General features: G+C 35.5%; 1 protein-coding gene across 6 annotated transcripts in view; it reads right to left on the reverse strand.

The window, feature by feature from the left end:
* Nucleotides 1-10,418: 10,418 nt before the first annotated feature.
* The window catches only part of Il33 (interleukin 33), a 36,194-nt gene continuing 27,283 nt past the window's right edge, over nt 10,419-19,329 (reverse strand). For 5 of the 6 annotated variants that reach the window (XM_020159374.2, XM_074051911.1, XM_074051913.1 and 2 more), the window contains 6 exons: nt 17,686-17,811; nt 17,074-17,199; nt 15,664-15,789; nt 15,075-15,125; nt 13,926-14,023; nt 10,419-12,625 (listed from right to left, as the gene is read on the reverse strand). In XM_020159374.2, the coding sequence (XP_020014963.1) occupies nt 12,434-12,625; nt 13,926-14,023; nt 15,075-15,125; nt 15,664-15,789; nt 17,074-17,199; nt 17,686-17,811 (719 nt within the window). In that variant the 3' untranslated portion in view covers nt 10,419-12,433. The remainder of the gene's footprint in view (nt 12,626-13,925; nt 14,024-15,074; nt 15,126-15,663; nt 15,790-17,073; nt 17,200-17,685; nt 17,812-19,329) is intronic. The other variant, XM_020159379.2, reaches the window with a different exon arrangement.

The following is a 19,329-nucleotide window of genomic DNA, read 5'->3' on the forward strand; positions in this document are numbered from 1 at the left end:
TTTTATTTATTTTTGCTGTGTAATCATGAAGGTTAATAACTCCAATGCAATGTTAAACATAAGTGTGGAGAACAGATATCCTTGTTCTATTTTGTAGAGGAGTGCATTCAGCCTTTCAGAATTAAAGATGAGATTAAATATATGTTTTGTATAAATACCATGTTGAGGAAGATCTCTTCTAGTTCTTGTTTGCTAAAAGGTTTTCATCCTGAAAAATGCTGAATTTGCAAATACTTTTCTGTAACTATTGAAAATATGATATGATTTTCTTTCTATTTTTATTCTGTTGATGTGGTGAGTTACAAGGATTGGAATGTGGCACCAATCCTACATATCTGAAATAAACTGCACTTCATGATGTATTATGTTTTTATGTATTACTGGCTTTAATTTACCAGTACCTTGTTAAAGATTTTTGAGGGAGATTCCAAGATGGTGGCAAGAGGGAGGAAGCAGAAAGCATGCCTCGTAAAGTAAAATCTTGGAGAGACACTGGAGATACACCTTGCAGGAAAAACAACTAAGAAAAGGCAAAACTTTGACCCCTCCACACCTCCAGCCTGCACATAGCATCCCCACTTCACGTTAAATGGAGAAACCAGGAGGGCTCCAGCACTGCTGGAAGATGGCAGTGCCCAGATGGCTTGGGAAGACGCAGACTACAAGGTGAGCTAAGTGGTACATGGTACTCCCACAGAAAATCCTGGGCCAGATCAGCATAGCCCCCTGGACAGACTGACCCCTACCCAGGGAAAAAAGGGGAAAAAAATTGAATAATAAACAATACCAACAAAAAAGACACATAGCAAAGAGAGTGGGGTGCCCTTAGCGCTGAAGTGGGGGGAGGGGAAATCCCTCCCAGAACTGTAAATAAACAAGCTGGCTGGAGAAGGCAGGAGCGGCAGCACACACCCAGCAACCACGAGCGAGAAAGCGTGTAAAATGTTGGTGGGAGGAAAACTCCACAGGAGAGGGGGGAAGACCCACTTCCCACATGAGCTGTAAATAAACAAAGCTGGCCAGAGAAGGCAGGAGCAGCAGCACACGCCCAGCAACCAGGACTAGGAATACGTATCTCTGACAAAGTAGACTTCAAACCTACATTGATCAAATGAGATAAAGAAGGACATTCCATACTAATAAAAGAGGAAATAGACCAAAAGGAAATAACAATTATCAACCTAAATGCACCCAATGTCAACGCACCCGGTTTCATCAAACATACCCTGAAGGACCTAAAAGCATATGTTAACTCCAACACAGTGGTTTTGGAAGACTTTAACACCCCATTATCATCAATAGATAGGTCATCCAAACAAAAAAATCAATAAAGAAATCCTAGATCTAAAATATACAATAGATCAAATGGACCTACTTGATGTCTACAGAACATTTCATACAACTTCTACACAATATACATTCTTCTCAGCAGCCCATGGAACCTTCTCCAAAACAGATCATATCCTAGGGCACAAAGCAAGCCTCAGCAAATATAAGAAAATAGAAATTATACCATGCATTCTATCTGATCACAATGCAATAAAACTAGAACTCAACAACAAAAGTAAAGACAAAAAACATGTAAACAGCTGGAAACTGAAAAACTCATTGCTTAATGAACAATGGGTCATTGATGAAATAAAAGAGGAAATTAAAAAGTTCCTGGAAGTCAATGAAAATGAAAACACAACCTACCAAAACCTATGGGACACAGCTAAGGCAGTCCTGAGAGGAAAGTTTATAGCCATGAGTGCATATTTTAAAAAGACTGTAAGATCCCAAATAAATGACCTAATGATACATCTCAAACTCCTAGAAAAACAAGAACAAGCAAATCCCAAAACAAATAGATGGAGAGAAATAATAAAAATAAGAGCTGAAATCAATGAAATAGAAACCAAAATAACCATACAAAGAATTAATGAAACAAAAAGTTGGTTCTTTGAAAAAATAAACAAGATCGACAGACTCCTTGCAAACCTGACTAAAATGAGGAGAGAAAAAACCCAAATTAGTAGAATTAGGAATGCAAAAGGGGAGATAACAACAAACACCATGGAAGTCCAGGAAATCATCAGAGACTACTTTGAGAACCTATATTCCAATAAATTTGAAAATCTTAAAGAAATGGACAGATTTCTAGATACATATGATCATCTAAAACTGAATCAAGAGGATATTAATAAACAGAATAGATCTATAACACAAAATGAAATTGAAGTAGCAATCAAGAGTGTTCTCAAAAAGAAAAGTCCAGGACCCGATGGATACTCTGCTGAATTCTATCAGACCTTTAAGAAGAAATGACACCAACCCTCCTTAAACTGTTCCACAAAATAGAAAGGGAAGGAAAACTGCCTAACATATTTTATGAAGCCAGCATTACACTTAATCCAAAACCAGGCAAAGACACCTCCAGAAAGGAGAACTATAGGCCAATCTCCTTAATGAACATTGATGCAAAAATCCTCAATAAAATAATGGCAAACTGAATTCAGCAACACATCAAAAAGATCATTCACTACGACCAAGTAGGCTTCATCCCAGGAATGCAAGGGTGGTTCAACATACGAAAATCAATAAACATAATAAACCACATTAACAGAAGCAAAGACAAAAACCACTTGATCATCTCAATAGATGTGGAAAAAGCCTTTGATAAGATCCAACACCATTTTGTGATAAAACTCTAAGAAAACTAGGAATAGAAGGAAAGTACCTCAACATTACAAAAGCTATATATGACAAACCTATAGCCAGCATTATATTTAACAGAGAAAAACTGAAACTATTCCCTCTAAAATCAGGAACTAGGCAAGGATGCCCACTATCTCCACTCCTATTCAACATAGTACTGGAATTCCTAGCCAGAGCAATTAGGCAAGAAGAAGGAATAAAAAAAATACAAATAGGTAAAAAAAACTGTCAAAATATCCCTATTTGCAGATGATATTATACTATACCTTAAAGACCCAAAAAACTCTACTCAAAAGCTCCTAGACGTCATCAATAGCTATAGCAAGGTAGCAGGATATAAAATTAACCTAGTAAAATCGTTAGCATTTCTATACACTAATAATGAACAAACTGAGAAAGAATATATGAAAACAATTCCTTTTGTAATAGCCTCAAAAAAAATCAAATACCTAGGTGTAAACCTAACAAAGGATGTGAATGACCTCTACAAAGAAAACTATACACTTCTGAAGAAAGAGATTGAGGAAGACTATAGAAAGTGGAGAGATCGCGCATGCTCATGGATTAGTAGAATCAACATAGTAAAAATGTCGATACTCCCAAAAGTAATCTACAAGTTTAATGTAATTCCTATCAAAATTCCAATGACATTCATTAAAGAGATTGAAAAATCTACTGTTAAATTTATATTGGAAATACAAGAGGCCACGAATTGCCAAGACAATACTCAGTCAAAAGAACAATGCTACAGGTATCACGATACCTGACTTCAAACTATATTACAAAGCAATAACAATAACAACAGCATGGTACTGGCACAAAAACAGACATGAAGACCAGTGGAATAGAATAGAGGACCCAGCTATGAAGCCACACAACTATAACCAACTAGTCTTTGACAAAGGCGCTAAAAATATGAGATGAAGAAAAGACAGCCTCTTCACCAAAAACTGCTGAGAAAACTGGTTAGCACTTTGCAAAAAACTGAAAGTAGATCCATGTATATCACCCTATACCAATATTAACTCAAAATGGATCAAGGATCTCAATATCAGACCCCAAACTCTAAAGTTGGTACAGGAAAGAGTAGGAAATACTCTTTAATTAGTAAGTGTAGGTAAGAACTTTCTCAATGGAACCCCAGCAGCACAGCAACTAAGAGATAGCATAGATAAATGGGACTTCATAAAACCAAAAAGCTTCTGCTCAACAAAGGAAATGGTAGCTAAACTGAAGAGAACACCCACAGAGTGGGAGGAAATATTTGCCAGCTACACATCAGACAAAGGACTGATAACCAGAATATATAGATAGGTAACTTAAAAAACTAAATTTGCCCAAAATTAATGAACCAATAAAGAAATGGGCAAGTGAACTAAACAGAATTTTCTCAAAAGAAGAAATTCAAATGGCCAGAAAACACATGAAAAAATGCTTACCATCTCTAGCAATAAATAAATGCAAATTAAAACCACACTAAGATTCCACCTCACCCCTTATAGAATAGCCATCATTAGCAACACCACTAACAACAGGTGTTGGTGAGGATGCAGGGAAAAAGGAACCTTCATACACTGTTGGTAGGAAAGTAAACTAATACAACTGCTCTGGGAAAAAATTTAGAGGCTACTTAAAAAGCTAAACATTGATCTACCATATGATCCAGCAATACCACTCTTGGGGATATACCCAAAAGAATGTTACACAGGTTACTCCAGAGGCACTGCACACCCATGTTTATTGCAGCACTATTCACAATAGCCAAGTTATGGAAACAGTCAAGATGCCCCACTACTGATGAATGGATTAAGAAAATGTGGTATCTATACACAATGTAATTTTATGCAGCCATGAAGAAGAATGAAATGTTATCATTCTCTGGTAAATGGATGGAGTTGGAGAACATTATTCTGAGTGAGGTTAGCCTGGCCCAAAAGACCAAAAATCATATGTTCTCCCTCATATGCAGACATTAGATCAAGGGCAAACACAACAAGGGGATTGGACTTTGATCACATGATAAAGTGAGAGCACACAAGGGAGGGGTGAGGATAGGTAAGACACCTAAAAAACTAGATAGCATTTGTTGCCCTCAATGCAGAGAAACTAAAGCAGATACTTTAAAGCAACTGAGGCCAATAAGAGAAGGGGACCAGGAACTAGAGAAAAGTTTAGATCAAGAAGAATTAACCTAGAAGGTAACACACATGCACAGGAAATCAATGTGAGTCAACTCCCTGTATAGCTAGCTATCTTTATCTCAACTAGCAAAAACCCTTGTTCCTCCTTATTATTGCTTATACTTTCTCTTCAACAAAATTAGAGATAAGGGCAATATAGTTTCTGCTGGGTAGAGAGGGGGTGGTGGGGAGAGGAAGGGGGTGGGGAAGGGTAAGGGAGGGTCGGGGGAAGGGGGGAATAATGACCCAAACATTGTATGCACATATGAATTTAAAAAAATTAAATTAAAAAAGATTTTTGAGTTGAAGTTCAAGAAGGATACTGGTTGGTGCTGAGGTTCACATCTATAATCCCAGCTACTTAGCAGGCAGATATTGGGAAGATTGTGGTTTGAGGCCAACTTAGGCAAAAAGTTAACAAGACTAACTTGCCCATAAACCAGGGCATGGTGATGTGCACCTGTCATCCCAACTATGCGGAGGTGTAGATAGAATTGCAGCTCTAGCCAGCCTGGACAAAAATGTGAGACTCTGTTCAAAAAGTAACTAAACCAAAAAGGGATAGGGATGTGACTCAAGTGGTAGTTCTAGCAAATGGGAGACCCTGAGTTCAAACCCCAGTACAAAAAATTTTTTGTTTGGTTTTGTTATTGAGGGAAATGCTGTCATAATAAGATGAGCTAGTGAGTGTTCCCTTACTTCTGTCTTCTGGAAGAATTTATGAAAAATTTATATAATTTCTTCCCTAATTGTTTGATAGAATTCACCAGTAAAGCCATCCAGACCTGGAGTTTTCTTTGTGGCAAAACAAACTATGAATTCAATTCAGGTTATGTTTCTTCTTGAGTGAGCTTTGGTAATTAAGTTATTTCAAGGCATAGTTCATTTCATCTAAGCTATCAAATATATTACCAAAAAGATGTTTAAAATTCTATTCTATGGGATCTATAGTAATGTCCCTTCTTTCACTCTTTATACTGATAATTGGAGTCTTCCTTTTTTTCTTGGTTAGTTATTATATCTTTTCCTTCTCCTTGCTTTGACTTTAGTCTGCTCTGGTTTTTCTGGTTGCTAATGTAGAAGTTTAAGAACATTAATTTGAGACCTTTCTAAAATAAATATGTAATGTTGCAAATTTCTCCCTAGGCATTGCTTTATCTGTGTTCCATTAACTTTATTTTATTTTCATTTAAATAAAGTATTTTCTAATTTCTACTGTGATCTCTTCTTTAATCTATTGTTACTTAAAACATGCACTCAAACATCAGTCTCCTTTATAATCTTATAACCACTTTTGGTTTCTAAGACATGAAGCAAGGGGATTGTTTCTCTACAAATTTAGTATTCCTTAAAAAGATGAGTTTTCCATTCCCTTCTATTCTTTTTTCATGTAAGGGAGAGATATCTGCCCACATACCTGAATTTCAAAGAGCAGGCACTTTAATGTTTTTGTTTCTAGCAATGGGGCCTTGCTGATAATTCCAGGGAAAAATAGAGAAAATCCTGCTAAATAAGTTGTATTTGCATGAAACTGAATTACTAAATCAGTTCATACTTTTCTTCCATTTCTTAACCATAATTACTAAAGACTACTTACTGAGCAGAGCATTTAGGCCAAACTGATGGTGCTCCAGCTGAGACTCATTCCAAAATTCCAAAGTGTTTGTTTAATGTTGCAGAATAATCATTCTTTTGATTGAAGCAAAGGCCAGTATTGCACAAGGAGTAATATCATGTTACCAGCTTAAAAATTAGGAGACTATTTACTTTTCTTGTGCATGTTTAACTTTAAAAATACTTCTGTTTAAGGACCCATTTAATTAAAGTGTTCTGATGCGAGGGGGCATTTGTTAGTCTCTTTGAGCTTAAGAAACGTAATACTTATGTCATTATTGTTTGTTTTCTTTACGTGTCACTCTTTGAGAAGTCTCCCTTGAGGAAAAAAAAGCCTATTAAATTACAAATGCATGTGGAGGGAGAGAAATGAGATTTAGATTGGTTGATCCTAATATAGATCAGGTATTGTGCTCAGGCCATTATAGCCTTTTCCTGATTCCATCTTCTTAAGAGCCCTATCTAGGTGATATAATTATTAGTTCCATTTTGTAGGTAAAGAAACTGAGGTTTGAAGTATTATGAGGTTTGGAGTATAGCTGGCAGAAATCGAGATTAGAACCTAGTTCTCTAGTACCAAATTTCATGCTTTTTTCTGTCTACCATGCTTCCCTGAATGTGATGTTCCCAGTCTGTGGCTGATTTCTTTTAGTTCTATGGTGTCTAGAATGGTCTTACTCAAATGTAATTGATAGTTGAGTCTAAAAAATACCATTTTTTCTCTTCACATTTGTCATGTTATAGAAGCTTTGACTGTGCATGTACCTTAAGCAGAACCTGAGGATTTTTGCTTATGACATATTTGACATTGTATAATACTGATGTCACTTGGATTCCAGCCTTTGCAAATGTTTGGCCCAGTGGCAAAACTGAAGAGTGGGCAGCTTAGAACCTTCATTTTAGGCAGGGAGGGTGGACTAGAAAAGTTTAAAATTAATAATAAGTTTGATTGGCCAGTAGAAATGAGAAAGTGGACAGATAGGCTATTAGGGATATCAGAATTCAAGATAAAGCAGATAGCAGAGTCCCCAAAAAGAAAGTGATTGTTCAAAGTAGTATTCTAAAGTCCAGTTGACCAGTGACTATGCTCTATGTAAAATGGGACAGTGATTCTCTAAGTGTGAGCCTCAGACCAGTAGTATTGCAACCCTTGTAGGCTTGTTAGAAATACAAATTCATGTGTCTCACCCTGACCTATTAAATTAGAATATCTATGACTGGCGCCCAGAAATTGTGTTTGACAAGCTTTACAGATGGTTCTATCCATGGTAATATTTGAGAACCTCTAAACTACAGTAATAGAGTAGCAAATAGCAGGAGGGAGCAAACCAGAGTCACTGAAGGCTTGACTAATTGCTTCATATAGTTAATGAAAAATCATTGAAAGTGCTAGGCCACTGTGTTAGGAGCTGGTTCTATAAAGATGAAGAGATAGTGTCGTTGGTGATAGAATAGAGGGAAGAATGCATTTGGTTGAAGTTGTGTTGAATTTGAACAATCTAAGGCATACCTGAATGGTGGTGTCCTATAGTTAATTGGAAGCAGAGTTGTTCTGCAACTCAGGAAAGAGGTCTGGCCTGGAGAGTTATCAGTCTATAAGAGAGTAGCTAAAACTCTGAGATCTGGTGGTCTTGGGTGGAAAGGGTTGGGTGACAATGTGGAGTAGGAATGAACAAGATCAAGGGTCTGTGATTCCTTGATATCCTGTTAACCACATCCTTTCCAACCAGCACCAGGTTGTCAATTGTTCTAAACACATCCTATTAACCCTGATAGTGGGTGGGGGGAGGGGGAGTCTCCTCCCTTAAATAGTATGAGATGGTTGAACACATGATACCCAACACTGGACTATAGGTTTATCTTGGTAATTTGTCCCTTTTGAGGAATTAATCTATTTTCATTAAAGTTGTCAAAATTATTGTTTAGGTATTGTTTATAATTTTCCATTTTACATGCTTGATATCTTTAGAATCTGTGGTGATAAAAACGTGTTACTGATAATGGTAATTTACATCATCTATTTTTCCCTGATCAGCCTGGCCCAAGATTTATCAATTTTATTGGTTTTATTCAAGATACAGCTTTTTAAAAAATTTTTTTATTTTTCTTGTCTTTCTGACTCATTTAATATTTATGATTCATTACATAAATTGTTAGTAAATTCCTATACCATAGAATGTTTGTTCTTCTATCTACTGCTCTTTTGAAGAAATGTAGGTATTTCTTTCATTTTTACTATCAAATTTTATATTTATAACTTAATATTTGGTACATATTGCTATAGTCTGGAAGTTTGTGTCCCCCTAGAATTCACATGTTGAAATCCTAATCCTCAAGGTGATGGTATTAGAAAGTGAGATATTTGACAAGTGAGGTCATTAGGTCATCAGGTCAGGGCCCTCATGATAAGTGCCCTTGTAGAAGAGACTCCAGAGAGGTAGCTAGCTTCTTTGGCCATATGGGGTCACAGTAAAAAATGGCTATCTAGGAAACACGACCTCATCAGACACCAAATCTTCCAGTGCAGATCTTGGACATCCCAGCCTCAATACTGTGAGGAATAAATTTCTATTGTTTATAAGCTTTCCAATTTTTGGTATTTTGTTGTAGCAGCTGAACAGACTATAACATATATAAAATATATGTAAGGTATTTGCAAGCCAACAAATATAATCAAATAAATACCAATGAGTTCATAGATTATTTTTACAACCTGTCAGATCTCATTAAATCTCATTTCTCCCCCGCCCTCCCACTGTATCTGTCAGAGGGTAGCTTAAAGTTGTGGAGGCATTTGATTATGTCTTATTATAGTCTAATCATACCTAAGAAAAATTGTTCTCTATATCAATTAGATTTTCCTGTATTCAAAGCTAACATTTGCTAAGTGCTTACCATTTGAAAAACAGTTCCTATTAGGTTCCAAAGAAGCAGGTGTTAAAATCATCGTTTTCTAATGGATGAAGTTTACTTAAAGCTGCAACAGAAATCTATTACTAGCTTAATCTGACATGAGTTTGTCTCCCTCAATGTAAAGTCTGCAATTAGTACTTCAAGAATAGTATGGCAGCTCAACAATGTCACATGTGACGTGTTTTCTTACATTAGGTTACCCAGGAGCAGACCCTGTTTTAAGGATTTGTAAGCATGTGATTTATTAAGGATATGTTCCCAAGAAAGACTGCTAAGGGAGTTGAGGAAGGGCAGGGCAGGGCAGGGTAAGGATGGACAAGAATCTAGGCAAGAATGCAATCTTCTACTGAAGTTCAGCCGGGGAAAGCTTTCTCATGAAACAGTGTGGGAAGTTTTGAATGAAATTCAAGACAGTCATGAGCTAGATTTCAAAAGCTTTGTGAGGCTTTTGAGAAGAATGTAAACTCAGACACTTTCATCTCTTTGTAAGAGGGCAAAGCAGCATTCTTACTGTAAAGGCTGTCTTGTAAGAAGAGCTACAGTGCTGATATTGAAAGAATACAGAACACAGTAGTGTGGTGTTGGTGTGTGCTACTCACAGAAATGCCATCAAAGGGCCCAGTATAAATTAATCCAAGGAGATCTGGCAGAGCATCCACATTGCTTGCTATGCCAGGGCTCTTCCATCTTTCTCTCCTGCCATTTTCAATGTGTAGATTTTTGTCTCTGTGCTCATCACCTCATGGTTAGAAGGTGGCTATTCTATCTTCACCTTCATATCTATGATCTAGGTAGGCAAATGGGAAGGGAGGAAAACCTGAAAAGGAACATATCAGGCAAATGTGTCCCCTTAAAAAGTTTTCTTAACTTTTCTGTTTGTATTTTATTGTCCAAATGGTTACCATGGGAGTTCTGAAAACAGAAGGAAGAGAGTATGTTTTTAGTGGGGTACATCACTACCTGGTAAGCATTTCAGAATATTGAGTCATTTTATGATAAAACCATGGCCACACATCCTTTTGAAAAACAGTTTATTCAAGGTTATAAACAATGTAATGCGCATATTTGATTACTAATCACAATTGCTTAAAGCATGTCTTGTCCATCCACATGCTTAACATTTACTGTTTTTCAGAAGGGATGATATAGATTCTGCTTTTATTTTTGTCCCTTCATAAAATTAATGGAACAAAGATATATTGTTCTTTAATTATATAATCTTATACAGTAACTCTCAGCTTTTTTAATATTCCACTAGACATTATATCTGATAGGTCTCAGCACATTGGACATTTAAAGCCCACACTTTCAGAATTGATGACATTTCATCAGTTTTCTGTTACTAAGTTTGTCATTTATCATAAATGTTAAGCCTATGAAAACATTATAGTAGAAATTGCTAAGCCCTCTAAATAAGCAAAAAGTATTCGTTTAGTAATTGAAAATATTACTATGTGGTTAGTAGAAGTTTTTACTACCTTAGCAACAGTAAAAAAACAAAGATGTTTGATGTCATCAAGAGGTATATATAAAACAATACAGTGTAAGGTAAGAAAAAACAGAAAAAAAATATTGGCATACAGAGGTTAGATAAAAAAGAAATGAATCTCAGGGGTATAGAAGAGATGTAGTAAGGCTATGTTGTCCAAAAGGAGTGAGGAAAGCTGGGTGTGGTGACACATATCTGTAATCCCAGCATTTGGGAGGCTCAGGCAGAGATTATGAGTTCGAGACCACCCTGGGCTACATAATCAGACCCTGTCTCAAAAAAAAAATAGACTGAAAAAGGGACAGAAGTTAAATGAATATTACAGAATGAGCAGGGTCATTGAGAAACTGGGCAATAAAAGGACTCATATACATGGGAAGCAAATTTTGAAAAATTTCTGAAAAAGGGACAGAAGTTAAATGAATATTACAGAGTGAGCAGGGTCATTGAGAAACTGGGCTATAAAAGGACTTACATACATAGAAGAAATTTTATCCAAGGTGATGCATGTATCAAAAGTCATAGATCCATAGAAGCCAGGGTGAGAAGGACATAGTGTGCCATAAACACGAGAGACAACCAGTTACTGAAATTTTAATGCTAATTCTGTGTCTTTCTAGAACTTGATAGGTTAGAGGACTTCTGGCTTTACCATGATGCTAGGATTCCATAATTCTTGAGTACCCTAACATATGCTGTGGACCAGTACTTAAAAAACTTTTTTGGTTTGTTAAATACTTCCTTTAATTTCAATTATATGTGTAAACTAAAATCTGTTTTGCTTCTTAATGTAAGAATGCCTTGCTTAAAGTTAACTCACAATATAAAATCCAGAATTTTAAAAATGAAACAATTAGAAGTAAAATTATTATTTTACAAATACTGGATTTATTTTTCCTAATTTTTGTAAAATCATCCCTGTCTTTTCACACATTTATACTATCTGCCTATGGATGTAAGCATTTGAAGTACCATAAACCTTGACAGAAAGCGCTTATCTGAGTGTTGCCTAGAGCATCTACACACTCGATATCTTATACTCTCTGAGGAATGGTCAATCAATGTAGCATCTGGTCTTTTTACTAGCAGTTCCAGTATTTCAACCTATTGTTGGGAACAAGGGGAATTTTTGTAACTTTTTAAAATGGATCCATGTCTAAAGAGCAATTTGAGCTATGACACTTGCTTCTCTGCAGAGATCTCAGCCCTGAATGAGAAATTCTCATTTAGTAGAAAAAGATTCTCAGAAGTAGAAAAAAAGTAAAAGTCAAAGCTATATCTCTTCAAAAAGTTAGCAGGTTTCTTTACCAATACCCTATTTAACATACCCACAGTTTTATTAAATACATAGTAACACAGAGGAAAATAAAAATAGAACTAAAAGATTAGAAAAGCCATTTTTACACATATTAAGGAAAATATTCTATAGCATTCAAAGCTATTTCCCTTGGATGTTGCCTGTCTCTTTCTTTATCTCTTACTCATTTTTCAATGGTAGCATCTGAGTTGTCCAACCTAGAACCCACAGCTTCCCATCACATTAAGTTAGAGAGAGCTTAAACATGATATTCTCACTAGTCAGATTTTTTCCTTCCATTAGAGCAAGGTGATTATCCTTTACTCCTATGTATGTTCCACGATTACTCTGGCATTCAAATGAAACAAATTCGGAGGACTCCTCATGAAGAACAAAGAAGGCCTGTTCTGGCAATGGGGTTTCACACTTTTGAAGCTGAGGAAATAAGAGAAAAAGCAACCAATATGTGAATGAGTGGTCCAGAGTCAATTTTGTCTTCCTGTGTTAGAATTTATGAGGAACAATTATTTAAAACTGCTATTTCTAGCAATCCTGCTTACTGAATAGGGGAGAAGGGGGAGGAAAAAGTGTGAAGAGGGCTAAAAAAGGATGGGCAGAAGGGAGTTAATTTGATTCAGCAATAGTCAATACATTTAGAGAGGCAGTATGGCTTTGACGACTGAATCTGGATGCAGTGTCTCTGGGTTTGTATCCCTTTGTTGCCATGTACTGTCCTTGGGCATGTTGCTGTTTTTGAGTCTAGCCAGTTTTCTATCTAGATTAGTTATTTCCCAATTACATACAAACATATGAGTAATATAAATGATTATTATTTTAAGTCACCAAGTTCAGGATGGTTTGTTACATAGCAATAGCTGCCCAATAAACTCTGCAGCAGACTTACAGTGAGAATTAAATAATACAGTATAGCAAGTACTTGGTATATAATGGAGCGCAATACAAATTAGCCCTTATTTTTGAGTAGTTATATATGCTAGACATTGTGTTATGTATATTTAGGAATGTTTTGTAAGGAAAATGCTGGTTACCATCCACTGCTTATGATAATGCCTCAACAACTGTATTAGTTAACTTTATAATTTTGTGTATCTATCTTCTATATTACATTCTCTTGTTTTCTTACTTGCTTCTATCTCTGGCTTTTTTGTTCTTCAAGATATTTATAATTCCTTATCATGCACCAATGTACTACTACCATTTACTAAGTAAAGAATACACAGTGAATTCCATGATTAAATGTAGATTGGCATGTTATCCATAAATCTTAATATATGGAAATGTTTGCTGCCCTCCCTTTAGCAAATATGCAGCATAACATTAATTTGCAAAGAAACACTTCCTGGAAGAATATAGTTCCTAAAGATAAATAGAAATAACTTGAGATCATTCATATGACAGTGCTTCTCAAACTTTAATGAAATTATGAATCTTCTAAAGATTTGTTAAAATGCTAATTCTGATTCAGTTGCAAGGGAACTTGAAATCCTGTATTTCTAACAAGTTCCCAGGGTAATTCTGTGTGGCTGGTGGAAACCAGACATTCAGTAATAAGGTCACACATTACACTTCTTCCCATATTCCAGGAGCAAGTCACTAGTAGCAACTAATTGTGTTTACTTACATAGTGCAAACAAAACCCCTTCTCCTAAATACTCCAAACACTCAAATATATACAAATGAATACGGTCAATCATGACGATTATGTTTCTGTTACCTCCACAGAGTGCTTCTTCTTGTTGGCATGCAGCCAGATGTTTGTGTCTTTTGTAGGACTCAGGTTTACCATTAACATCTTACCATCAACACCATCACCTTACAATTAAAATGATAATTATGTGAGGCAATGCATTTGTTATCTCACTAGATTCAACCATTCTATAATACATACACTTTAAAAGTCATGTTGTATATGATAAAGACATATAATTTTATCTGTCAATTAACAATAAAAAGAACAAAAAAATTATGAATGATAAAATTACAACTTGTAACTCCTCTTGATACAAATGAATTTAATATCCAGGAAAAGAGTCTAAGATGTCAAGAAAAATAACTACTTCATTCACTGACAAATATTTTCACTCAAATAAAACTAAAGAGATATTATTAAATAAGTAGAGATGGTACTTCTAAATCCCTTGATGGAGGGCTGGGTGTGTGACTCAAATGGTACAGCACTTGACTAAGAAGTGTGAGTTCCTGAGTTCAAACCCCAGTACTTCCCTCCCCCCAAAAAAATCCCTTGAAGAGACAGTTTAGGATTTTTTTGGAAAAAAAAAAGTTTTCTAATTTGAGAATTGTGATTCTAATGGGCACTTCTCTGGGCATATGCTTACATGTTTGTATATAACACCACTGGTAATTGTCCCCCAATATCCATCTTCTCTTCTTATGTAATAATAGAACACTTTCTAGCCTGCCTTCCTGTGGCTTAGTGTTGCAATTGAACTAAGTTCTGACCAATGTGAGAAGAGCAGAAGTGTAAGGCACAACTTCCAGTTGTGCTCTTAAAGGGAAAAGTAATGTGTGCATTCACTTTTCTCTGTGCTGCTGATTGAACATTGTGATGGTGGCAAGGAATCTTGAATCATGTAGATATTTTCAAAGCCACAAGGTAAAAGGAGCTGTGTCTCTGGAAAAATCTTTGAGCAGAACTACCACTCTAGACCTGGCTAACCTTTATCCTAACTATTAATATGAAAAGTAGATGAGTTAGAATAAACCCTCAAGTGTCTTGGATTTTACCATTAGCTTCAGTTGGAAAGAATTTTTGAAACTTTTTTTTTCCCATAGAATATTTTGAATTTATCTTTACCCCAAACTTAGGAATTTAGAGACAAAAGCACATAGGCCTGCAAATTACCTGATTCAGTTGAAGGGTATGGAGACTCATAATAACGCAATAACACCTTGTCTGAAAGAGAGTGCATAAAATCACCTGAGTGAGATACAGCTTTATCAAAAGGTTTCAGTTCCCATCATATACATAACACCAGAGAATATCCTTCCCTTCTAGTATGTATCAACAAAGCAAAACTTCTATGGTTCTGAAAAAGATCTCAAAATATGATGAATTCTATAACATAGTTGTTATTAAAATATTGTTGATAATAGTGGCGTATTTTTTTTTACTAAAGATTACACTTTGGTGATATTGTTAAGGTTGGAAATATCTATCTAATGCATAATTTAGCCATAGCAAGTACATTTGGTATTTCTTTAACAACAGATACACTTCTTAACATCTGTGTTCTTCCCCAAGGAGCCTTGACTAAACTTCCAAACCTTCTCAACTGACGGATGTTCGGGCATTCACTGTCAATGCATTGGAATTAGCATAGAGTGTGAAATATATTTGCTATACCTGTGTAAATCAACTTTTGATGGTTTGGTAGATTTATTTTTATCATAATAGTTATTACATAATTAATAGGCACAAGGAAATAGTCTACCTTTCTCTTGGTCTTTTCTCAAGTCTTCAACATTGATCACATAACTTCCATCCTCCAAAACAAAACTGACGGATTGATCATTGTATGTGCTCAGGGAAGCACGAGATTCTGTAATAGGTGAAATTCCTGTCATTAAGAAAAAATGTCATCAATTGTCTCATGAACAATTCTTTTGGCAAACTGTTTTTGAAGTGTTTCCTTGACAGATTGTTTTTCTCAATTTGAGCTATTTTTATCATTGTTGGATGTGTGAAAGCCTTTGTCACAAGCTTTACACAACTCAGAGACTGAGGTGTGACACCTGAACAGGGCCATGTGGGTTTATAGGAGGGTTTGATGGGGAGAAAGAAGCTAGTAGAGTGACAGGTATTGTCTGAGGGAACCTCTGTCTCTGGACTTCTTCTGGTTTAGGGGACTGTGGGAATGAAGGAGCTATATTTGGATAGACCTCAATAAATGAATGTCCACCTATAAGGTATGGTCACTTAGAGATTTTGAACCATCCAGTGGGATGCTGGTGTAAGCCCAGTTCTCTCCTCTGGCTAAATACCAGAGGCACTAAAAAGTTGCTCTTAACTTTTTTAATGTCATAGTGCACATAGAAAATAATAATATCTTTAAAGCATGGGAAGGTAAAAAGGAACAAATTTAGGGACTACTGAAATGGAGGCTGCAGGAAAAATTTTTACTGTATCTTCTTTATATTATAGAATTATGCAAGGAAAATAACATACAAAATGAGGAATTTGTATTGAACTTCTAAAGAAATTGATTTAAAAACACTCAATGAGACACTTTAGTATTACTTCTATGGACTTAATATATTAATATTAGGAATAATGTGTTAAATGGCAGCATGTACTTCCTGATCAAGTTTCCTTAGTGATGAATTCTTCACTTTTTCCCCCCACAGTGCTGGGGAATCGTAAGTACAGCCTTGCACATGCTAGGTAAGTGCTTACCACTGAGCGACATATCCAGCTGACTTCACTTCTTAATAATCACCATTTATTTGGAACTTTACACCACAGTGATAAAATTAAAAACATTTTAACTATTCTTTAAATATATCAGGTATTGAAATTATAGTTTTGAAAATAACTCTTTCTTTCCTTCCGTGGTCAAAATGTTCACATTTTAGAGAATAATATTGGGCTTTTCCCCTCAAAGGATAATATACTTTAAATAGGAATAATTTATGTGGGATTTTAGTCCATAGCAAGCATTCCAAAATAATGATGGCATGCTCACATAGATCAGCTATGTTGCTCCTAATTTGGATACTACTAAATGGGCACACCAGCAGCAAATGGAAGAAGACTTCTGGTTGCTACCTACAGTAGCACTTGCCAAAGTCCTGTATTTTAACTCCTTCCTCACCTCCCACATCACCCTTGTGACCAGTCGCACCTTGGATACTTGTTGCATTAGATGCTGTAGAATGTTCTTGGAGGCTAGGTAATACCAAGGTGGAGTGCTGTGCAGGCAGCTGTTGATAGACCAAGTTCACCTGATGTTTTTCTTTGCTCTTTCCACCTGCAGGATGGGAGCAGGGGTAGGAGTGGGCCATTAATACCTATTCTTCAAAGATGTTATGCCCTTTTGATGATTTCCAGTCAAGGCTGCATTTGACAGTGGTAACTGATGCCAGGGCATTTTCCACCCCTGTTGTCTAATGGGATTAATACTTCTGAACATCCTTATACCCCAGTAAAAGCATAACAGGAGGAAGAAAACTAGTCACCCATGGTCCCAAAATTCAAAATCAAACATTATCAACCATTTAGTTTACTTTCTTTTAAAATATCATTTAGAAATATTATAAACATATTTATATATAATTTTTTACTCTCTGTTTTTACTTAATAGAACCATTTCCTTCATGCTATTAAAAACCTTTTATATGCCCTTTTAGAAATGGTGAGCAAATAATTCATCATCTTTCTTCTTTTCCACAAGGAAAATTTGAGTAAGGAAAAATTTTATGTTTAGATGTATCAGGCAATGTGCAGTTTCTCTCACCTGTTTTCAGTGAACACCTTCTGGTGATTTCTTTCCTAAAGTAACAGGTGTTCTTCTTTATGGTAAGGCCAGAGCGCAGCCTCATATAGTACACATGACAAATTTCTTCAGCCTTCTGTTGGGGTTCTAAACAGGTGAAAAAATTGTGAGACTGCTTCATACTATCTATATTTGTATGTTTTTAATAATATTTAAGTGTAGCAGAAAAGGAAATAGGAAACTTTGCACAAAGTGAATAAATACTTCATATTAGTTAATTTTATGATTTAACAAGACAAATGAGTTAAGGTCATCTCTTGCTGCCAAATGAGTTATGAAAAACTTTAGGTCTTCATAAAAATTTTGGCTTTTCAATTCCATTTGAGAAAGTATGGACCTATATCCAATATATGTCAATCTATGCCTAACTGGGGGTAAATGCTTATGTCCATATGAAACGTGAACTCTTTTTCTACTAATCTGGAACATAACTTTGAAGGGATGACTATAGTTGTAAAGGCTATTGGTATTAAAAATAACTGCCATTTACTAAGTGTCTATTGTGGATCAAGCACTCTGCTAATTATTTTATATAGGTTTAAATTTAATGCTTCACAATAATCTTACAATGTAGATATTATTATCCCAGTTTTACAGGTGAGGCTCTTGGGAGTCATGACACTTGCAAGGCCACATGGCTGGTGAGAATTTGTGACTAAGATGTGTATAATATCAAAGCTATTCTTCACACTCTACCTCCATCTACGAAAATGCTTCACTGCAATTTGAGGGACTAATCCAAATTGAATCAGTTAAAGTAGAAAAATTAATTATTCAGTAATTCTTATTTCATTCAGTCAAGAAAAATGTAAGACTTGAATAGAAAATGAAAGTTGTTACTTAGAAATCATATAAAGCCTTTCGGAGTCAAATAGAAATGAAAATTGTAACATGAGTCATAGGATTTCAATTTTCAACTTTACAGTAAATGAATTATCAAGAAACTTATGCAATATAAGAAAATTTCAATGACTTACTGTAATTCAGAAAAGAAAATAATTATTTATAACTTTATAATCTATTCTATGATATTTTTTAATTGTCCAGAAGATTTTACTTTCCAATATAATGCTTTTCAAAGTCGAGTGGAATAAACTTTCATTAGTCACTATTTTGAACTATCCATATCCAGTTCAGATCAGCAGCTACGTTTAAGTATCTTCAACTGTCTGAAAAGTGGATAGGCCATTTAATTACTTTCACATCCATCTTTGAACTCCCTAATATTGCTTCACAACTCAGGAATATCAACTACAGCATCTCATATTTAAAATGTGCTCTTACAATTACAAAGGTAATTATAAAGCCAGCTGGCTCCAGTGCCACCATTGTAGTTGATCTCCTGATAACTAATTTGATACAATATTTTATTAACTGTACCACACTGTCCAGTGAGAGCTAAAAGGTCTAAGACCATACAGAAAGCATGCTCATTCCTTATATGTTTACCTTTATGGGCATGTGATAGGTATGTCTAATATTTAGGGTAAATGCTAGGGAGCAAGATATGGGTTTGGATAATTAAAAATGAGAGTTATAATACAGAGGAAATATTGTGGAGATAGAAGAATAAAGTAAAGGATTATGAAGAGGTAAATGTATACA

Source organism: Castor canadensis, chromosome 13, assembly GCF_047511655.1.
Source record: "Castor canadensis chromosome 13, mCasCan1.hap1v2, whole genome shotgun sequence".
NCBI classification, from domain to species: Eukaryota; Metazoa; Chordata; class Mammalia; order Rodentia; family Castoridae; genus Castor; species Castor canadensis.